General features: G+C 55.3%; 1 protein-coding gene across 1 annotated transcript in view; it reads left to right on the top strand.

Moving 5' to 3' along the window:
- The first annotated feature begins 31 nt into the window (after positions 1 to 31).
- LOC149432432 (cilia- and flagella-associated protein 221-like) overlaps positions 32 to 22946 on the top strand; it is a 54972-nt gene continuing 32057 nt past the window's right edge. The window contains exons 1-4 of the mRNA XM_089665207.1: positions 32 to 81; positions 4674 to 4777; positions 22544 to 22703; positions 22791 to 22914. Of these exons, the coding sequence (XP_089521333.1) occupies positions 32 to 81; positions 4674 to 4777; positions 22544 to 22703; positions 22791 to 22914 (438 nt within the window). The remainder of the gene's footprint in view (positions 82 to 4673; positions 4778 to 22543; positions 22704 to 22790; positions 22915 to 22946) is intronic.

Below are 22946 nucleotides of genomic sequence, written 5' to 3'. Positions count from 1 at the left end.
GTTCCAGCCGTTCTATATGTACAGAACAAACATGGCGGCTGCACCCCGAACACAACCAGAACCCCCAGAACATGACCCAATGTGAGTGACGGTTCCAGCCGTTCTATATGTACAGAACAAACATGGCGGCTGCACCCCGAACACAACCAGAACCCCCAGAACATGACCCAATGTGAGTGGCTGTATAGTATGAATGTGATGTAGGGACCTTAGATTGCTCCTCGGGGGCGGGGCCTGGTGTGGATATATATGTGCTGTGTAGGTTGATGGCGGGTAATAAAAGAACTCTCCTGTATTCTACATGGCAAACAGCATCAGCATTATGTGTGCCCAGCTTTTACCTCAAATGTCAAGAGCCGCCCCCCCTCAGGAGTAAAGAGAAGCCCACCATCTCTTACATCACAGTGCAACCTCTTACCTTGTGTTGCAGGGAAGAAGCTGGGGGCGGGGCTGGGAAGCAGAACGTGCAGGGTCTGGAGGAGGACCAGAGGAGGGCTGGGGGTCAGCTTCTGGAGTTTGCTGAGTGCTGGGACCAGGGGAGGTGGAGACGAGGGGGTGCTCCGGCTACACAGAGAGGTGCAGGATCTGTAGGGGGAGTTCTGTCCTCCTCTATGCTGCTGGGAAAAAGCTGGGGGTGGAGCTGGGAAGCAGAAAGTGCAGGGTCTGGAGGAGGTATGTCTGCATTCTCTGGTCATCTCCTGTACTATGTCCGCAGTCTCTGGTCATCTCCTGTACTGTGTCCGCAGTCTCTGGTCATCTCCTGTACTATATCCGCAGTCTCTGGTCATCTCCTGTACTGTGTCCGCAGTCTCCGGTCATCCCTGTACTATGTCCGCAGTCTCTGGTCATCCCTGTACTGTGTCCGCAGTCTCCGGTCATCTCCTGTACTATGTCCGCAGTCTCTGGTCATCTCCTGTACTGTGTCCGCAGTCTCTGGTCATCTCCTGTACTATGTCTGCAGTCTCTGGTCATCTCCTGTACCGTGTCCGCAGTCTCCGGTCATCTCCTGTACTGTGTCTGCAGTCTCTGGTCATCTCCTGTACTATGTCCGCAGTCTCTGGTCATCTCCTGTACCGTGTCCGCAGTCTCTGGTCATCTCCTGTACTGTGTCCGCAGTCTCTGGTCATCTCCTGTACTATGTCCGCAGTCTCTGGTCATCTCCTGTACTATGTCTGCAGTCTCTGGTCATCTCCTGTACTGTGTCCGCAGTCTCTGGTCATCTCCTGTACTATGTCCGCAGTCTCTGGTCATCTCCTGTACTATGTCCGCAGTCTCTGGTCATCTCCTGTACTGTGTCTGCAGTCTCTGGTCATCCCTGTACTGTGTCCGCAGTCTCTGGTCATCCCCTGTACTATGTCTGCAGTCTCTGGTCATCCCCTGTACTATGTCCGCAGTCTCTGGTCATCTCCTGTACTGTGTCTGCAGTCTCTGGTCATCTCCTGTACTATGTCCGCAGTCTCTGGTCATCCCTGTACTATGTCCGCAGTCTCTGGTCATCTCCTGTACTATGTCCGCAGTCTCTGGTCATCTCCTGTACTGTGTCTGCAGTCTCTGGTCATCTCCTGTACTGTGTCCGCAGTCTCTGGTCATCTCCTGTACTGTGTCCGCAGTCTCTGGTCATCCCTGTACTGTGTCCGCAGTCTCTGGTCATCCCCTGTACTATGTCTGCAGTCTCTGGTCATCTCCTGTACTGTGTCCGCAGTCTCTGGTCATCCCCTGTACTATGTCTGCAGTCTCTGGCCAACGTCTGTAGCATTACATTTGCTGAATATTATGTGTGGCCCTTGGTGACATCAGGGGTCCCAGTTGAGGGCCCGTACTACTCATAGGTTGGCTGTCACTGTTTTGTAGGAGAGAATTTTTGATCCCTTAGTTCTGGTCCCCCCCCCCCCAGAGACATCCATCCATCCATCCATCCCCAGGACTCAGGAAGCCGGCTCTCACCTCCGGGTTGGATGAAGTGGGAACATGACGGGCGGGGAGCCAGCGGCAGGAAATGGGTGTCATAAATCCCGGCTCTAATAACAGACATCCAGCTGCTCATTCTCCACATCTGACAGACAGCAGCCATGTAAGGTCAATCAGAGAGAATATGGGGGGGGGGAGGGGAATTGGGCTGTATGGGGGTCCTCATTTCATTTCTCATCCATGGGGGGGGGCAGCGAGTCCTCTACTGATGGGGGGGGGGGGGGGAATTGGGCTGTATGGGGGATCCTCATTTCATTTCTCATCCATGGGGGGGGGGGCAGCGAGTGTCCTCTACTGATGGGGGGGGGGGGGAATTCCTCATTTCATTTCTCATCCATGGGGGGGGGCAGCGAGTGTCCTCTACTGATGGGGGGGAGGAATTGGGCTGTATGGGGGATCCTCATTTCATTTCTCTTCCATGGGGGGACACAGCGAGTCCTCTACTGATGGGGGAGGGGAATTGGGCTGTATGGGGGATCCTCATTTCATTTCTCTTCCATGGGGGGACACAGCGAGTCCTCTACTGATGGGGGAGGGGAATTGGGCTGTATGGGGGATCCTCATTTCATTTCTCATCCATGGGGGGACACAGCGAGTCCTCTACTGATGGGGGGAGGGGAATTGGGCTGTATGGGGGATCCTCATTTCATTTCTCATCCATGGGGGGGACACAACGGGTCATCTACTGATGGGTTATATTGTCGCCTACAGGAGGAGCGGACACTAGCAGAAAATGTCAGCCGATGATTTGCTGTGTCCTTCAACTGAGCCCAAAAAAAGGCAGAGCGCCCCCTTGTGTGCGCGGAGCAGAGCGCCCCCCTTGTGTGCGTGGAGCAGAGCGCCCCCCTTGTGTGCGCGGAGCAGAGCGCCCCCCTTGTGTGCGCGGAGCAGAGCGCCCCCCTTGTGTGAGCGGAGCAGAGCGCCCCCCCTTGTGTGTGTGGAGCAGAGCACCCCCTTGTGTGCGCGGAGCAGAGCGCCCCCTTGTGTGAGCGGAGCAGAGCCCCCCCTTGTGTGCGTGGAGCAGAGCGCCCCCCTTGTGTGAGCGGAGCAGACCGCCCCCCCTTGTGTGTGTGGAGCAGAGCGCCCCCCCTTGTGTGCGCGGAGCAGAGCGCCCCCTTGTGTGTGTGGAGCAGAGCGCCCCCTTGTGTGTGTGGAGCAGAGCGCCCCCTTGTGTGCGCGGAGCAGAGCGCCCCCTTGTGTGTGTGGAGCAGAGCGCCCCCTTGTGTGCGCGGAGCAGAGCGCCCCCTTGTGTGCGCGGAGCAGAGCGCCCCCCCTTGTGTGTGTGGAGCAGAGCACCCCCTTGTGTGCGCAGAGCGCCCCCTTGTGTGAGCGGAGCAGAGCGCCCCCTTGTGTGAGCGGAGCAGAGCGCCCCCTTGTGTGAGCGGAGCAGAGCGCCCCCCCTTGTGTGTGTGGAGCAGAGCGCCCCCCCCTGTGTGCGCGGAGCAGAGCGCCCCCCCTTGTGTGCGCGGAGCAGAGCGCCCCCTTGTGTGAGCGGAGCGCCCCCCTTGTGTGAGCGGAGCGGAGCGCCCCCCATGTGTGAGCGGAGCACCCCCTTGCCTGAGCGGAGCAGAGCGCCCCCTTGCGTGTGCGGAGCAGAGTGCCCCCTTGTGTGCGCAGAGCGCCCCCTTGTGTGAGCGGAGCAGAGCGCCCCCTTGTGTGAGCGGAGCAGAGCGCCCCCTTGTGTGAGCGGAGCAGAGCGCCCCCTTGTGTGAGCGGAGCAGAGCGCCCCCTTGTGTGAGCGGAGCAGAGCGCCCCCTTGTGTGAGCGGAGCAGAGCGCCCCCCTTGTGTGAGCGGAGCAGAGTGCCCCCCCTTGTGTGAGCGGAGCAGAGCGCCCCCTTGTGTGAGCGGAGCAGAGCGCCCCCTTGTGTGAGCGGAGCAGAGCGCCCCCTTGTGTGAGCGGAGCAGAGCGCCCCCTTGTGTGAGCGGAGCAGAGCGCCCCCCTTGTGTGAGCGGAGCAGAGCGCCCCCTTGTGTGAGCGGAGCAGAGCGCCCCCTTGTGTGAGCGGAGCAGAGCGCCCCCCTTGTGTGAGCGGAGCAGAGCGCCCCCTTGTGTGAGCGGAGCAGAGTGCCCCCCTTGTGTGAGCGGAGCAGAGTGCCCCCCCTTGTGTGAGCGGAGCAGAGCGCCCCCTTGTGTGAGCGGAGCAGAGCGCCCCCTTGTGTGAGCGGAGCAGAGCGCCCCCCCTTGTGTGCGCGGAGCAGAGCGCCCCCTTGTGTGAGCGGAGCAGAGCGCCCCCCTTGTGTGAGCGGAGCAGAGCGCCCCCTTGTGTGAGCGGAGCAGAGCGCCCCCTTGTGTGAGCGGAGCAGAGCGCCCCCTTGTGTGCGCGGAGCAGAGCGCCCCCTTGTGTGAGCGGAGCAGAGCGCCCCCTTGTGTGAGCGGAGCAGAGTGCCCCCCCTTGTGTGCGCGGAGCAGAGCGCCCCCTTGTGTGAGCGGAGCAGAGCGCCCCCTTGTGTGCGCGGAGCAGAGCGCCCCCTTGTGTGAGCGGAGCAGAGCGCCCCCTTGTGTGAGCGGAGCAGAGCGCCCCCTTGTGTGAGCGGAGCAGAGCGCCCCCTTGTGTGAGCGGAGCAGAGCACCCCCTTGTGTGAGCGGAGCAGAGCGCCCCCTTGTGTGCGCGGAGCAGAGCGCCCCCTTGTGTGAGCGGAGTGCTGCGTGTTACATATCTGTTGTAGCTACACGTGTCTGTAACCAGTGTTGTGTTTCTCTGCAGCGCCCGGTATATCCTCCCTCTACACTGCAGCTGTCCTGTTGATTTTGAATTTCGCATCATTTGTAAAGATGAGCACAAAGAATTCCACATCTCCCCGACTTCAGGTACGTACCATCCTGGGAAAGAGGACCTGTCCTATACCAGAGGAGTCACATCAGTCTCTGTACCAGAGGAGCTTACACTCTAATGGCGTCTATCGTCTGTTGCGGGCGAATTACTTTCTCGCCATCAGCACTGTTCGGTTCAGGGAAGAAGCACTTTTTCAGCGGTGTTAGCTGTCCGGGAGGCCCTGGAGCGGTGCAGGGCTGCAGGCTGGGGACAGTTCCTGCTGACATTGGATCAGGCTAAAGCTTTTGATCGAGTCAATCATGAGTACCTATGGCTGCTTCTTGGCAAGTATGGCCTGGAGGGGGCTTCATCGATTGGCTAAAGACCTTATACAGAGGGGCTGAAAGCTTCATGCTTGTGAATGGTTGGATTGGACGGCCCTTTGAGGTTGGCTCAGGTGTGCGTCAGGGGTGATGGAACAGTATGCTGAGGCAGGAGGCGGAGGAGGGGGTCTCGGTGATGGAGCAGTATGCTGAGGCGGGAGGCGGAGGAGGTGGTCTCGGTGATGGAGCAGTATGCTGAGGCAGGAGGTGGAGGAGGTGGTCTCGATGATGGAACAGTATGCTGAGGCAGGAGGCGGAGGAGGTGGTCTCGGTGATGGAAAAGTATGCTGAGGCAGGAGGGGGTCTCGGTGATGGAACAGTATACTGAGGCAGGAGGTGGAGGAGGTGGTCTCGGTGATGGAACAGTATGCTGAGGCAGGAGATGGAGGAGGTGGTCTCGGTGATGGAACAGTATGCTGAGGCAGGAGGCGGAGGAGGTGGTCTCGGTGATGGAACAGTACGCTGAGGCAGGAGATGGAGGAGGTGGTCTCGGTGATGGAACAGTATACTGAGGCAGGAGGTGGGGGAGGTGGTCTCGGTGATGGAACAGTATGCTGAGGCAGGAGGCGGAGGAGGGGGTCTCAGTGATGGAACAGTACGCTGAGGCAGGAGGCGGAGGAGGGGGTCTCGGTGATGGAACAGTACGCTGAGGCAGGAGGTGGAGGAGATGGTCTCGGTGATGGAACGGTACGCTGAGGCAGGAGGTGGAGGAGGTGGTCTCGGTGATGGAATGGTACGCTGAGGCAGGAGGTGGAGGAGGTGGTGTCGGTGATGGAACACTACGCTGAGGCAGGAGGCGGAGGAGGGGGTCTCGCTGATGGAACAGTATGCTGAGGCAGGAGGCGGAGGAGGTGGTCTCGCTGATGGAACAGTACGCTGAGGCAGGAGGTGGAGGAGGTGGTCTCGGTGATGGAACGGTATGCTGAGGCAGGAGGCGGAGGAGGTGGTCTCGGTGATGGAACAGTACGCTGAGGCAGGAGGCGGAGGAGGGGGTCTCGGTGATGGAACAGTACGCTGAGGCGGGAGGCGGAGGAGGTGGTCTCGGTGATGGAACAGTACGCTGAGGCGGGAGGTGGAGGAGGTGGTCTCGGTGATGGAACAGTACGCTGAGGCAGGAGGTGGAGGAGGTGGTCTCGGTGATGGAACAGTATGCTGAGGCAGGAGGAGGAGGAGGTGGTCTCGGTGATGGAACGGTATGCTGAGGCAGGAGGTGGTCTCGGTGATGGAACAGTACGCTGAGGCGGGAGGCGGAGGAGGTGGTCTCGGTGATGGAACAGTACGCTGAGGCGGGAGGCGGAGGAGGTGGTCTCGGTGATGGAACAGTATGCTGAGGCAGGAGGCGGAGGAGGTGGTCTCGGTGATGGAACAGTATGCTGAGGTAGGAGGTGGAGGAGGTGGTGGTCTCGGTGATGGAACAGTACGCTGAGGCAGGAGGCGGAGGAGGGGGTCTCGGTGATGGAACAGTACGCTGAGGCGGGAGGCGGAGGAGGTGGTCTCGGTGATGGAACAGTACGCTGAGGCGGGAGGCGGAGGAGGTGGTCTCGGTGATGGAACAGTATGCTGACGCAGGAGGTGGGGGAGGTGGTCTCGGTGATGGAACAGTACGCTGAGGAAGGAGGCGGAGGAGGTGGTCTCGGTGATGGAACAGTACGCTGAGGCAGGAGGTGGGGGAGGTGGTCTCGGTGATGGAACAGTACGCTGAGGCAGGAGGTGGGGGGGGTGGTCTCGGTGATGGAACAGTACGCTGAGGCAGGAGGTGGGGGAGGTGGTCTCGGTGATGGAACAGTATACTGAGGCAGGAGGTGGGGGAGGTGGTCTCGGTGATGGAACAGTACGCTGAGGCAGGAGGTGGAGGAGGTGGTCTCGGTGATGGAACGGTACGCTGAGGCAGGAGGTGGAGGAGGTGGTCTTTACGCTGAGGCAGAAGGTGAAGGTGGTCTCGGTGATGGAACGGTATGCTGAAGCAGGAGGCGGAGGAGGGGGTCTCGGTGATGGAACAGTACGCTGAGGCGGGAGGTGGAGGAGGTGGTCTCGGTGATGGAACGGTATGCTGAGGTAGGAGGCGGAGGAGGTGGTCTCGGTGATGGAACAGTATGCTGAGGCGGGAGGAGGTGGTCTCGGTGATGGAACAGTACGCTGAGGCGGGAGGCGGAGGAGGTGGTCTCGGTGATGGAACAGTACGCTGAGGCGGGAGGCGGAGGAGGTGGTCTCGGTGATGGAACAGTACGCTGAGGCGGGAGGCGGAGGAGGTGGTCTCGGTGATGGAACAGTATGCTGAGGCAGGAGGTGGAGGAGGTGGTGGTCTCGGTGATGGAACAGTATGCTGAGGTAGGAGGTGGAGGAGGTGGTCTCGGTGATGGAACAGTATGCTGAGGTAGGAGGTGGAGGAGGTGGTGGTCTCGGTGATGGAACAGTATGCTGAGGCAGGAGGTGGAGGAGGTGGTGGTCTCGGTGATGGAACAGTACGCTGAGGCAGGAGGAGGAGGTGGTGGTCTCGGTGATGGAACAGTACGCTGAGGCAGGAGGTGGAGGAGGTGGTCTCGGTGATGGAACAGTACACTGAGGCAGGAGGAGGAGGAGGTGGTCTCGCTGATGGAACAGTATGCTGAGGCAGGAGGCGGAGGAGGTGGTCTCGGTGATGGAACAGTACGCTGAGGCAGGAGGCAGAGGAGGAGGTCTCAGTGACGGAACAGTACGCTGAGGCAGGAGGTGGTCTCGGTGATGGAACAGTATGCTGAGGCAGGAGGCGGAGGAGGTGGTCTCAGTGATGGAACAGTATGCTGAAGCAGGAGGTGGAGGAGGTGGTGGTCTCGGTGATGGAACAGTATGCTGAGGTAGGAGGTGGAGGAGGTGGTCTCGGTGATGGAACAGTACGCTGAGGCAGGAGGCGGAGGAGGTGGTCTCAGTGACGGAATGGTACGCTGAGGAGGCGGAGGAGGTGGTCTCAGTGACGGAATGGTACGCTGAGGAGGCGGAGGAGGTGGTCTCGATGATGGAACAGTATGCTGAGGCGGAAGGCGGAGGTGGTGGTCTCGGTGATGGAACAGTATGCTGAGGCGGGAGGCGGAGGAGGTGGTCTCGGTGATGGAACAGTACGCTGAGGCAGGAGGCGGAGGTGGTGGTCTCGGTGATGGAACAGTACGCTGAGGCAGGAGGCGGGGGAGGTGGTCTCGGTGATGGAACAGTACGCTGAGGCAGGAGGCGGGGGAGGTGGTCTCGGTGATGGAACAGTACGCTGAGGCAGGAGGCGGAGGAGGTGGTCTCGGTGATGGAACAGTACGCTGAGGCAGGAGGCGGAGGAGGGGGTTTCGGTGATGGAACAGTATGCTGAGGCGGAAGGCGGAGGTGGTGGTCTCGGTGATGGAACAGTATGCTGAGGCGGAAGGCGGAGGTGGTGGTCTCGGTGATGGAACAGTATGCTGAGGCAGGAGGTGGAGGAGGTGGTCTTTACGCTGAGGCAGAAGGTGAAGGAGGTGGTCTCGGTGATGGAACGGTATGCTGAAGCAGGAGGCGGAGGAGGGGGTCTCGGTGATGGAACAGTACGCTGAGGCGGGAGGTGGAGGAGGTGGTCTCGGTGATGGAACGGTATGCTGAGGTAGGAGGCGGAGGAGGTGGTCTCGGTGATGGAACAGTATGCTGAGGCGGGAGGAGGTGGTCTCGGTGATGGAACGGTATGCTGAGGTAGGAGGCGGAGGAGGTGGTCTCGGTGATGGAACAGTACGCTGAGGCAGGAGGCGGAGGAGGTGGTCTCGGTGATGGAACAGTACGCTGAGGCGGGAGGCGGAGGAGGTGGTCTCGGTGATGGAACAGTACGCTGAGGCGGGAGGCGGAGGAGGTGGTCTCGGTGATGGAACAGTACGCTGAGGCGGGAGGCGGAGGAGGTGGTCTCGGTGATGGAACAGTACGCTGAGGCGGGAGGCGGAGGAGGTGGTCTCGGTGATGGAACAGTACGCTGAGGCAGGAGGTGGAGGAGGTGGTGGTCTCGGTGATGGAACAGTATGCTGAGGCAGGAGGTGGAGGAGGTGGTGGTCTCGGTGATGGAACAGTATGCTGAGGTAGGAGGTGGAGGAGGTGGTGGTCTCGGTGATGGAACAGTATGCTGAGGCAGGAGGTGGAGGAGGTGGTGGTCTCGGTGATGGAACAGTACGCTGAGGCAGGAGGCGGAGGTGGTGGTCTCGGTGATGGAACAGTACGCTGAGGCAGGAGGTGGAGGAGGTGGTCTCGGTGATGGAACAGTACACTGAGGCAGGAGGAGGAGGAGGTGGTCTCGGTGATGGAACAGTACGCTGAGGCAGGAGGCAGAGGAGGAGGTCTCAGTGACGGAACAGTACGCTGAGGCAGGAGGTGGTCTCGGTGATGGAACAGTATGCTGAGGCAGGAGGCGGAGGAGGTGGTCTCAGTGATGGAACAGTATGCTGAGGCAGGAGGTGGAGGAGGTGGTCTCGGTGATGGAACAGTATGCTGAGGTAGGAGGTGGAGGAGGTGGTCTCGGTGATGGAACAGTACGCTGAGGCAGGAGGCGGAGGAGGTGGTCTCAGTGACGGAATGGTACGCTGAGGAGGCGGAGGAGGTGGTCTCGGTGATGGAACAGTATGCTGAGGCGGGAGGCGGAGGTGGTGGTCTCGGTGATGGAACAGTACGCTGAGGCGGGAGGCGGAGGAGGGGGTCTCGGTGATGGAACAGTACGCTGAGGCGGGAGGCGGGGGAGGTGGTCTCGGTGATGGAACAGTACACTGAGGCAGGAGGCGGAGGTGGTGGTCTCGGTGATGGAACAGTATGCTGAGGCAGGAGGCGGGGGAGGTGGTTTCGGTGATGGAACAGTACGCTGAGGCAGGAGCGGGGGAGGTGGTCTCGGTGATGGAACAGTACGCTGAGGCAGGAGGCGGAGGGGGGGGTTTCGGTGATGGAACAGTATGCTGAGGCGGAAGGCGGAGGTGGTGGTCTCGGTGATGGAACAGTATGCTGAGGCAGGAGGCGGAGGAGGTGGTCTCAGTGATGGAGCAGTATGCTGTTCCATCACTGAGCACTGACATAGATTTAGGGGGTGAAGTGAAGTGTATAGGTCTCAGGAATTCTCCCCCATTCCGTCCTATTGGATGATCCCTCATACTTCTATACTGGAGGTATTGTGAAGACCTGCTGACCTCTTCTAGAATGAGGTTTTCTGGATGGGAGAGGAAGGCGAAGGCTTTACCCTTCCGGATGCCTTCCCAGAGCCCCAGCAGGAAATTAAAGTTTTAGGCATCAGATTTGGTCCCGGTGATTACGGCACATTGGGTAAGCAGGCTACAAGATGCCGATGCCAAGGTGGCCAGCTGGAAGGATTGGAAACTCTCTTACAGGGAAAGGATTGACCTGATTAAAACTTACCTGATCCCGGTATTTCTGTATGTCGGCTTTGTCTGTGTTCCAGTGTCTCTCTATGCGAGGATCTACAGTTGTTTCTTCCAGCTGTTATGGGGGAACAGACTGAACCTCATTAAGAGGTCTGTAACCTACCTTCCCAGGCGGATGGGTGGCCTAGGTATGGTGACCCCGGTGGTTTTCTTTTCTCTGATGTTTTTGAAACATAATTTTGGTAGCATGCTGGCAGAGGAACCGCCTGGGTGGGTTGGTATTTTTCAGTCCCGGTTTAGGCCTTTTCTGCAGAGCTGGGAGAATGGTGGGCCAGTGAAAAGCCTGAGGGTCCAACATGGTAAGCTCCTGGCTTATGTTGCCCCATGTCTGAAAATGCTTCGGCAATGGTGAGTGACGGCGGAGAAAATTAAATCTCTTCCTAGGAAGGCCCTTGAGAGGAGGGTTGTTGAATCTGCCTTTAGCGAGCCATTGGCCTTGAGGGATTGCCCAGGCCCAGTTATGGGGGAGGGATTGCCCAGGCCCGGTTATGGGTGAGGGATTGCCCAGGCCCGGTTATGGGTGAGGGATTGCCCAGGCCCGGTTATGGGGGAGGGATTGCCCAGGCCCGGTTATGGGGGAGGGATTGCCCAGGCCCGGTTATGGGGGAGGGATTGCCCAGGCCCGGTTATGGGAGAGGGATTGCCCAGGCCCCGTTATGTGAGAGGGATTGCCCAGGCCCGGTTATGGGGGAGGGATTGCCCAGGCCCGGTTATGGGGGATGGATTGCCCAGGCCCGGTTATGGGGGAGGGATTGCCCAGGCCCGGTTATGGGGGAGGGATTGCCCAGGCCCGGTTATGGGGGATGGATTGCCCAGGCCCGGTTATGGGGGAGGGATTGCCCAGGCCCGGTTATGGGAGAGGGATTGCCCAGGCCCCGTTATGTGAGAGGGATTGCCCAGGCCCCGTTATGTGGGAGGGATTGCCCAGGCCCCGTTATGGGGGAGGGATTGCCCAGGCCCCGTTATGGGGGAGGGATTGCCCAGGCCCCGTTATGTGGGAGGGATTGCCCAGGCCCCGTTATGGGGGAGGGATTGCCCAGGCCCCGTTATGGGGGAGGGATTGCCCAGGCCCGGTTATGAGGGAGGGTCTGCGTTTGATGAATCTGGAGAGAATCCCTTTAAAGTTTCGGGACTTGGCCTGGCTCACGTTCCATGGCAGACTCTATGTGAAGGGCAACCTGATGCATTGCTCTGCGGAGAACCGTGGTTGTCCAAGAGTGGAGTGCGGTGGGGTGGAGGAGACGATGGACCATTTCTTGCTTCAGTGCCCCTTCAATATAGAAGTCTACAAGCGGGTGGGTGGGGCTCTGGGGATCCCTTTCCTTTCCCGCTTGAGTTACGCGGAGTGGTCTTACGGAGCCTTTCAGACTCACCGGGACTTTGATTTTGAGACACTTTTTCTAGTTAGCCTAGTAGTCCGTTAATACACGTGGAATGCACGGTGTCAGGTTTCCTCTTGTCGAGGTGGTGGTGAACATTCTGGGTGAGGTTGGGAAGATTCGGGGTCTTGAGAAGGACGGGTGGTGGCCGGGAGCCTGGACAAAGGCGTGGAGGAATGTCAGGTCCCCGTAGCTGCTGTCAGTCAGTCTCTGGGGGCGTGGCTTCTCTTTCTGTCCTTTTACGTCCTCTAGATTTTTGTAGCATCAGATTTTTGAAGAAAGGCGGCATGTATGGGATCAATGTGTGGGATCAATGCGTGGGATCAGTGCGTGGGATCAATGCGTGGGATCAGTGCGTGGGATCAGTGCGTGGGATGAATGTTTCATCGTTTGTTAGCCTGAGGGCGGGGCTTAGGTGACGGTCGGGTTGTGTTAAGATGTGATCTAAAGATGATGATAATAGTAATACTAAAATATGATTGGTTCTGTTTTGTTTTATTTCTGGCAAAAAAGCCGTTTGTTTTCTTTGCTGAAGTAGCTGTTTTTGTTTAATTATATATATTTATATTTTATTCTGTATATATGTAAATATGGTTTTTATTATGTTGTTTGTAAGATTTTTAATAAACAAAAAATTTACACTCTAATGTCCCCTCCCCCACAGTCCCAACAGTCTAGGAGCTTACACTCTAATGTCCCCTCCCCCACAGTCCCATCAGTCTCTGTACCAGAGGAGCTTACGCTCTAATGTCCCCTCCCCCCACAGTCACATCAGTCTCTGTACCAGAGGAGCTTACGCTCTAATGTCCCCTCCCCCCACAGTCACATCAGTCTCTGTACCAGAGGAGCTGACACTCTAATGTCCCCTCCCCCACAGTCACACACAGTATGGGATGAGTGGAGAGAACCTGTGTATGGATAGACTCTGGTGGGATTTGCACCTCGGAGTCTGACACAGAAATCGCCTTCAGAGGAAAGTTCTGGAAGGTGTCGGTGATTATCTGTAAATGATAGTGTCAGCTCTGCCACAGTTCCCCAATCATCAATCAGCAGCGGAGTGTGAGAATTGTGAGCTGGGCGGTGTCACGCCATTGGGGGCCCCATTGTAGGAGAGTCTTGGGATGTCCCTCTCAGTGCGGTGTGAGGTTCCCCATGCCTCCTGTTGTGGAACTGATGACCTGGTGTCACTCTGTTATTACATTGTTGATGAAGCGTCTCTCACGTCGGGATGTAATTGGGGTGATTGGCTGGATCTGTAATTGGGGTGATTGGCTGGATCTGTAATTGGGGTGATTGCCTGGATCTGTAATTGGGGTGATTGGTTGGATCTGTAATTGGGGTGATTGGTTGGATCTGTCGGCGCGTTATATTGGAGTTTCTCAGCAGGCGGTATAACGAGGCGTCCCGGGAACCCGATTATTGGGGTCATTAGTGGCGGGGGACCTCCTTGTCCAATATTCGAGGATTATTACTGATCTTCATCATGAGGTTCCATCTGGAGACGGATAATAGACAACATTTATTTCCAGGGACTGTCGCCATCCATCAGCCAATCAGGTCTGCAGTATCGGTAATAGAAACGTGCGGAGCTCAGAGTCCCGGACAAGGAGATGATAGATTCGGGGCCTTTCCCTGCGAGGGCCCCATCATACACCCTACAAACCTTCACAGACCCAAAATAATCAACAAATATATCATAAATCTGTACTGCTGGGATCGGTCCTATGGAATCAGAATGTATGATTGGGGAGAAAAGAGAACTTCAGTCCCCCTTTACATCAGGGTCCCCATCAGAGCCCCTCCTTTCATCAGGGTCCCCATCAGAGCCCCTGCTTACATCAGAGACTCCTCCTTACATCAGGGTCTCCATCAGAGGCCCTCCTTTCATCAGGGTCCCCATCAGAGGCCCTCCTTACATCAGGGTCCCCATCAGAGCCCCTCCTTACATCAGAGACTCCTCCTTACATCAGGGTCTCCATCACAACCCCTCCTCACATCAGGGTCCCTACCAGAACCCCTCCTTACATCAGGGTCCCCATCAGACCCCCCCCCTAAATTTAGGTCCCCATCAGAACCCCTCCTTACATCCTATCCCATCGATGCCTGTGGGGTCCTCTGCAGTGATCAGATCCCATGGTGGTCCACAGGTAGGATTTGTCCAGTATCTGATCCCATCCCATTGATGTCTATGGGGTCCTCTGCAGTGATTGGATCTCAGGGTGGTCCAGAGGTAGGATTGGTCCAGAATCTGATCCCATCCCATTGATGCCTATGGGGTCCTCTGCAGTGATTGGATCTCAGGGTGGTCCAGAGGTAGGATTGGTCCAGAATCTGATCCCATCCCATTGATGCCTGTGGGGTCCTCTGCAGTGATTGGATCTCAGGATGGTCCAGAATTGGATCCCATCTCACTGCTGATCCTTCTGCTGGATCACCACAGACACTGATCTCTTCCATATGTGAGAATGCAGACTCCTCCTATCCCGGCAGTCTGTCCTTCATTGTAGATCTCCCTTGTTGGAGGGCACTGTACTGGGATTTACGTATTCGGATACTCCTGAGGGAGGTCGGTTTCTTCCTCCATCGGCCCGGATTGTATTTACTGATAATGGAAATGTCACTTCAATTATTTCGGATATTTTGTTTCGAACTTCCCAGAACCAGCGAAGAGTTCCCTCCATTCTGTTACATTGTACTGATCCACATTGACTGCAATCCCTAGGGCAGGGGTCTGCAACTTTTAAGACATAAAGAGCCACTTGGACCCGTTTCCGAAGGGAAAAAAAAGACTGGGAGCCGCAAAACCATTGCAACATTTAAAACAAATCCGACACTGCATATATTGTTTCTTACCTTAATGCTATATACAGGATCGTGCAGTTAGCTTCATCCCCCATATAGTAATTCATCCCCCATATAGTAATTCATCCCCCATAGTAATTCATCCCCCATATAGTAATTCATCCCCCATATAGTAATTCATCCCCCATATAGTAATTCATCCTCCATAGTAATTCATCCCCCATAGTAATTCATCCCCCATATAGTAATTCATCCCCCATATAGTAATTCATCCTCCATATAGTAATTCATCCTCCATAGTAATTCATCCCCCATATAGTAATTCATCCTCCATAGTAATTCATCCCCCATAGTAATTCATCCCCCATATAGTAATTCATCCCCCATAGTAATTCATCCCCCATATAGTAATTCATCCTCCATAGTAATTCATCCCCCATATAGTAATTCATCCCCCATATAGTAATTCATCCCCCATATAGTAATTCATCCCCCATATAGTAATTCATCCCCCATAGTAATTCATCCCCCATATAGTAATTCATCCCCCATATAGTAATTCATCCTCCATAGTAATTCATCCCCCATATAGTAATTCATCCCCCATATAGTAATTCATTCCCCATATAGTAATTCATCCCCCATATAGTAATTCATCCCCCATATAGTAATTCATCCCCCATAGTAATTCATCCCCCATATAGTAATTCATCCCCCATAGTAATTCATCCCCCATAGTAATTCATCCCCCATATAGTAATTCATCCCCCATATAGTAATTCAGCCCCCATATAGTAATTCATCCCCCATAGTAATTCATCCCCCATATAGTAATTCATCCTCCATAGTAATTCATCCCCCATATAGTAATTCATCCTCCATAGTAATTCATCCCCCATATAGTAATTCATCCCCCATATAGTAATTCATCCCCCCTATAGTAATTCATCCCCCATATAGTAATTCATCCCCCATATAGTAATTCATCCTCCATAGTAATTCATCCCCCCTATAGTAATTAATCCCCCATATAGTAATTAATCCCCCATAGTAATTCATCCCCCATATAGTAATTCATCCCCCATATAGTAATTAATCCCCCATATAGTAATTCATCCTCCATAGTAATTCATCCCCCCTATAGTAATTCATCCCCCATATAGTAATTAATCCCCCATAGTAATTCATCCCCCATATAGTAATTCATCCCCCATATAGTAATTCATCCCCCATATAGTAATTCATCCCCCATATAGTAATTCATCCCCCATATAGTAATTCATCCCCCCTATAGTAATTCATCCCCCATATAGTAATTAATCCCCCATAGTAATTCATCCCCCATATAGTAATTCATCCCCCATATAGTAATTCATCCCCCATATAGTAATTCATCCCCCATATAGTAATTCATCCTCCATAGTAATTCATCCCCCCTATAGTAATTAATCCCCCATATAGTAATTAATCCCCCATAGTAATTCATCCCCCATATAGTAATTCATCCCCCATATAGTAATTCATCCCCCATATAGTAATTCATCCTCCATAGTAATTCATCCCCCCTATAGTAATTCATCCCCCATATAGTAATTAATCCCCCATAGTAATTCATCCCCCATATAGTAATTCATCCCCCATATAGTAATTCATCCCCCATATAGTAATTCATCCCCCATATAGTAATTCATCCCCCCTATAGTAATTAATCCTCCATATAGTAATTCATCCCCCATATAGTAATTAATTCCCCATATTGTCTCAATTCACTTACCTTTGCTCCGCGCGTTCCTCTCGTTGTGTTCCCGCGCTGTGTTCCGGTCTTCAGGGCGGACTGTGAGAGGAGTTCATCACGCTGCCCCGCCTACATCCTGGCTGCCCCGCCTACATCCTGACAGCTAATGTTCCACGCTCCGCGGGCCGGATTAAAAGAGTCCTGACTTTTGAGGCGGCCGCCCGAGAGGAGGTAGGGGAGCGGGCGCCCGGCACACAGAAGAGCCGCATGTGGCTTGCGATCCGCGGCTTGCCGACCACTGAAACCCTATTGCCTGTCACCTGGTGGGCAGTGTGCTCCGGAGCCGCAGCAAAGATGAAAAAGAGCCGCGGGTTGCCGACACCCGCCCTAGAATATCCACAGAGGAAAGTGCAGAGTCCGAGACATAGACTGGGAGGAAATATTGGCATCGATGAACACAACACAGAAACGGGAGTTACATAGTTAGTCTGGCTGAAAAATGACAAAAGTCCATCCAGTTCAACCATCAAAAAATATATATATAATCCTCCACCCACAGATGATCCAGAGGAAGGCAAAATCCCAGCAAAGCACGATCCAATCTCCTCCTGCAGGGGAAACATTCCTTCCTGACCCCCCGAGAGGCAATCGGATATTCCCGGGATCAATAATCGGATATTCGTGGGATCACCTTTCCCTATAAATGTTATATCCAGTTCAGGGGCGGACTGACAACTCATGGGGCCCCCGGGCAATAGGGGAACATGGGGCCCGTGTCCTTGCCCAAACTCCAAAAAGCCTATGAAAAAGGTACCAGGGGCATCTCATGGGGCCCCCTACTGACCCCGGGCCCTCGGGCAATGTTTCCAAATGGTCAGTCCGCCCCTGATCCAGTTATATTCTGTGTATCCAAGAAAGGATGCAGGACTTTCCTCCAGCAATCCCTGAGCTGGACTGTATGTGACCGCACTGCAGAATATATCCCCATGGGGAACAAGTATAAAAGGCTACAAATCCAACCTCTGTGTCTTCCGGCCAAAGTGACAAACGTTATAGATAATCGGAAAAGAGCTTTTATTACAGATCACAATGAAGGAACACCATCATCGATTACACATTACAGAGAACAGAAGATGGAAGAAGGAAGTAAAGACGCAAAAATTGAAAACGAACGAGAGATTGCAAAAGATAACAGGGCCAACCCCAAATATTCGTCCAATCTATGAATAGTAGAAAGGTCCGGTCCCAGCATGTAGGCCCTTTACAGAACCATCTAGAGGGGGGGGACAAAGAGAAGGACAATGTATGAAATCCCTTTGTGGTATACTTGGACAGAGGAGTGGCTGTGGCCGTGGTATACTTGGACAGAGGGGTGGCGGTGGACGTGATATACTTGGACAGAGGAGTGGCTGTGGCCGTGGTATACTTGGACAGAGGGGTGGCGGTGGACGTGATATACTTGGACAGAGGGGTGGTGGTGGACGTGGTATACTTGGACAGAGGGGGGGCTGTGAACGTGGTATACTTGGACAGAGGGGTGGCTGTGGATGTGGTATACTTGGACAGAGGGGTGGCTGTGAACGTGGTATACTTGGACAGAGGGGTGGCTGTGGACGTGGTATACTTGGACAGAGGGGTGGATGTGCTATACTTGGACAGAGGGGTGGATGTGGATGTGGTATACTTGGACAGAGGGGTGGCTGTGGACGTGGTATACTTGGACAGAGGGGGGGCTGTGGACGTGGTATACTTGGACAGAGGGGTGGCAGTGGACGTGGTATACTTGGACAGGGGGGTGGCTGTGGACGCGGTATACTTGGACAGAGGGGTGGCTGTGGACGCGGTATACTTGGATAGAGGGGTGGCGGTGGACGTGGTATACTTGGATAGAGGGGTGGCTGTGGACGTGGTATACATGGACAGAGGGGTGGCGGTGGTTGTGGTATACTTGGACAGAGGGGTGGCAGTGGACGTGGTATACTTGGATAGAGGGGTGGCTGTGGACGTGGTATACATGGACAGAGGGGTGGCTGTGGACGTGGTATACTTGGACAGAGGGGTGGCTGTGGACGTGGTATACTTGGACAGAGGGGTGGATGTGGTATACTTGGACAGAGGGGTGGCTGTGGACGTGGTATACTTGGACAGAGGGGGGCTGTGGACGTGGTATACTTGGACAGAGGGGTGGCAGTGGACGTGGTATACTTGGACAGAGGGGGGCTGTGGACGTGGTATACTTGGACAGGGGGGTGGCTGTGGACGCGGTATACTTGGACAGAGGGGTGGCTGTGGACGCGGTATACTTGGATAGAGGGGTGGCGGTGGACGTGGTATACATGGACAGAGGGGTGGCGGTGGACGTGGTATACTTGGACAGAGGGGTGGCGGTGGACGTGGTATACTTGGACAGAGGGGTGGCGGTGGACGTGGTATACTTGGACAGAGGGGTGGCGGTGGACGTGGTATACTTTTACAGAGGGGTGGCGGTGGACGTGGTATACTTTTACAGAGGGGTGGCGGTGGACGTGGTATACTTGGACAGAGGGGTGGCGGTGGACGTGGTATACTTGGACAGAGGGGTGGCTGTGGACGTGGTATACTTGGACAGAGGGGTGGCGGTGGACGTGGTATACTTGGACAGAGGGGTGGCGGTGGACCTGGTATACTTGGACAGAGGGGTGGCGGTGGACTTGGTATACTTGGACAGAGGGGTGGCGGTGGACGTGGTATACTTGGACAGAGGGGTGGCGGTGGATGTGGTATACTTGGACAGAGGGGTGGCTGTGGACGTGGTATACTTGGACAGAGGGGTGGCTGTGGACGTGGTATACTTGGACAGAGGGGTGGCGGTGGACATGGTATAGTTGGACAGAGGGGTGGCGGTGGACGTGGTATACTTTTACAGAGCGGTGGCGGTGGACGTGGTATACTTGGACAGAGGGGTGGCTGTGGACGTGGTATACTTGGACAGAGGGGTGGCGGTGGACGTGGTATACTTGGACAGAGGGGTGGCGGTGGACGTGGTATACTTGGACAGAGGGGTGGCGGTGGACGTGGTATACTTGGACAGAGGGGTGGCTGTGGTATACTTGGACAGAGGGGTGGCTGTGGACGTGGTATACTTGGACAGAGGGGTGGCGGTGGACGTGGTATACTTGGACAGAGGGGTGGCGGTGGATGTGGTATACTTGGACAGAGGGGTGGCGGTGGACGTGGTATACTTGGACAGAGGGGTGGCGGTGGACGTGGTATACTTGGACAGAGGGGTGGCTGTGGACGTGGTATACTTGGACAGAGGGGTGGCTGTGGACGTGGTATACTTGGACAGAGGGGTGGCGGTGGACGTGGTATACTTGGACAGAGGGGTGGCGGTGGACTTGGTATACTTGGACAGAGGGGTGGCGGTGGACGTGGTATACTTGGACAGAGGGGTGGCGGTGGACTTGGTATACTTGGACAGAGGGGTGGCGGTGGACGTGGTATACTTGGACAGAGGGGTGGCGGTGGACGTGGTATACTTGGACAGAGGGGTGGCTGTGGACGTGGTATACTTGGACAGAGGGGTGGCGGTGGACGTGGTATACTTGGACAGAGGGGTGGCTGTGGACGTGGTATACTTGGACAGAGGGGTGGCGGTGTACGTGGTATACTTGGACAGAGGGGTGGCGGTGGACGTGGTATACTTGGACAGAGGGGTGGCGGTGGACGTGGTATACTTGGACAGAGGGGTGGCGGTGGACGTGGTATACTTGGACAGAGGGGTGGCGGTGGACGTGGTATACTTGGACAGAGGGGTGGCGGTGGACTTGGTATACTTGGACAGAGGGGTGGCGGTGGACGTGGTATACTTGGACAGAGGGGTGGCGGTGGACTTGGTATACTTGGACAGAGGGGTGGCGGTGGACGTGGTATACTTGGACAGAGGGGTGGCGGTGGACGTGGTATACTTGGACAGAGGGGTGGCTGTGGACGTGGTATACTTGGACAGAGGGGTGGCTGTGGACGTGGTATACTTGGACAGAGGGGTGGCGGTGGACGTGGTATACTTGGACAGAGGGGTGGCTGTGGACGTGGTATACTTGGACAGAGGGGTGGCGGTGGACGTGGTATACTTGGACAGAGGGGTGGCTGTGGACGTGGTATACTTGGACAGAGGGGTGGCGGTGGACGTGGTATACTTGGACAGAGGGGTGGCGGTGGACGTGGTATACTTGGACAGAGGGGTGGCGGTGGACGTGGTATACTTGGACAGAGACTATAACTGGATATAACATTTATAGGGAAAGGTGATCCAGGGAATATCCGATTGCCTCTCGGGGGATCAGGAAGGAATGTTTCCCCTGCAGGAGGAGATCGGATCGTACTTTGCTGGTTTGCCTTCCTCTGGATCATCTGTGGGGGGAGGATTATAACTTGTTTTTTTTTTATGGTTGAACTGGATGGAGTTTTGTCTTTTCTCAGCCAGACTAACTATGTAACTAAGCCCCCATTTATCGATCGGTCATACAGTATAGACCCCCAACACGTCTGTCTGTGCGGATTGTCACGTGATTTCTGCATGACATAATAAGGGGGCCATTCTGCAGACTCTGTGCCACTGCCCCGCCCCTTCCTGTTCATTGGAATACCTGTAGATGTCATCACAATGGGGGCACTCAGCCTGAGATGTCCCCTTACCTCCTACTTATCATCTTACAGAATAGACACGCCCACTGCAAGCCTGTTTTCAGCTTCCAGCTGGCGTATGAACAATCCATATTAGAGAGATTTCACGAAGTGTAAGGCAGCTCAATTGAAAAATGATTTCCTGACTTCACAGGAATCCATAATGGACATGAAACGTTCTCCTGGAGTTAATCATTACGGGACTTGGAGAGTCTAAAGTAGATATAAAATAGATTGTAAACCCTTTGATGTGTTACGGTAGAGGGGGAGGGGAATTACAAGCCCAGTCGGGTGCAGTGGTGGTGGTGGGGGGGAGGTTAAACCTTGCTTCCAGACCAGCCCATGGGGGCCATAGAGCTGGACACAGAGTGGATGTGGGTCCATGTGATCATCATTCAGGTGTACAAAGTGGGTGCAGTAGGAGGGTGGGGGGGTTAAACTGCATCAAGACCAGCCCGTGGGGGCCATATAGCTGGACGCAGAGTGGATGTGGGTCGATGTGATCATCATTCAGGTGTACAAAGTGGGTGCAGTAGGAGGGTGGGGGGGTCAAACTGCATCAAGACCAGCCCGTGGGGGCCGTAGAGCTGGACACAGAGTGGATGTGGGTCGATGTGGTCAACAGTTGGGTGTACAAAGTGGGTGCAGTAGGGAGGTGGGGGGTCAAACTGCATCAAGACCAGCCCATGGGGGCTGTAGAGCTGGACACAGAGTGGATGTGGGTCGATGTGGTCATCATTCAGGTGTACAAAGTGGGTGCAGTAGGAGGGTGGGGGTCAAACTGCATCAAGACCAGCCCGTGGGGGCTGTAGAGCTGGACGCAGAGTGGATGTGGGTCGATGTGGTCATCATTCAGGTGTACCAAGTGGGTGCAGTAGGGAGGTGGGGGGTCAAACTGCATCAAGACCAGCCCGTGGCGACCATATATCTGGATGCGGAGTGGATGAGGGTTTATGTGGTCAACATTTGGGTGTACAAAATGGGTGCAGTGGGAGGCTGGGGGGGTCAAACTGCATCAAGTCCAGCCTGTGGGGGCCATATATCTGGACGCAGAGTGGATGTGGGTCCATGTGGTCATCATTCAGGTGTTCAAAGTGGGTGCGATAGGAGGTTGGGGGGGGTTAAACTGCATCAAGACCAGCCCGTGGGGGCCATATATCTGGACGCAGAGTGGATGTGGGTCCATGTGGTCATCATTCAGGTGTTCAAAGTGGGTGCAATAGGAGGTTGGGGGGGGTTAAACTGCATCAAGACCAGCCCGTGGGGGCCATATATCTGGACGCAGAGTGGATGTGGGTCGATGTGGTCAACATTTGGGTGTACAAAGTGGGTGCAGTGGGAGGGATAGGGGGTTTAGCCGTGCATCCAGACACGCCAGTGGGGGCCATACACTGGATGCAGAGTAGATGAGGGTCAATGTGCTCAGCATTCGGGTATAGAAATGGTTTTCAATCTGTTTCAGGAATTATTCCCGGGAACGGTGCCGTCGATGTAGAGGTCACTTTCACCCCATCCAGCTATGGGACGGCTCAGATCAGCCTGGAATTATCGATTTCCGAGTTTAATGCCAAACCGTACATCTGTGTCTTCACCGGGACCTGCTCCCCGAATCTCTCTGCCGTGTGCGTATATCCCCGGTGGAGCCAATGTTACACCATTTTTGTGACCTCGGTTGGGTTCCTCTAATGGTGGCTCTATTGTCTCTAAAGGAAAGAAGAGTCTGAAAAGGTCAAAGTTTCCTCCATGGCGAGCCTGAAGGGCCCCGAGAAAGCGGCATTGAGAATTTCCCGCAAGAAGAGACATTTGCAGTCTCTGCAGCAGAACGCGTCACGGGTACGTCTCCATGAATGGTGGTCGGTGTCGGG

The sequence above is a fragment of the Staurois parvus genome, unplaced genomic scaffold (genome assembly GCF_062004578.1).
Source record: "Staurois parvus isolate SC_StPar_1 unplaced genomic scaffold, SC_StPar_1.0 ptg002141l, whole genome shotgun sequence".
Taxonomy (NCBI): Eukaryota; Metazoa; Chordata; class Amphibia; order Anura; family Ranidae; genus Staurois; species Staurois parvus.
The sequence above is the reverse complement of the archived record's forward strand: the minus strand, read 5'-3'. Positions and strand labels throughout refer to the sequence as shown.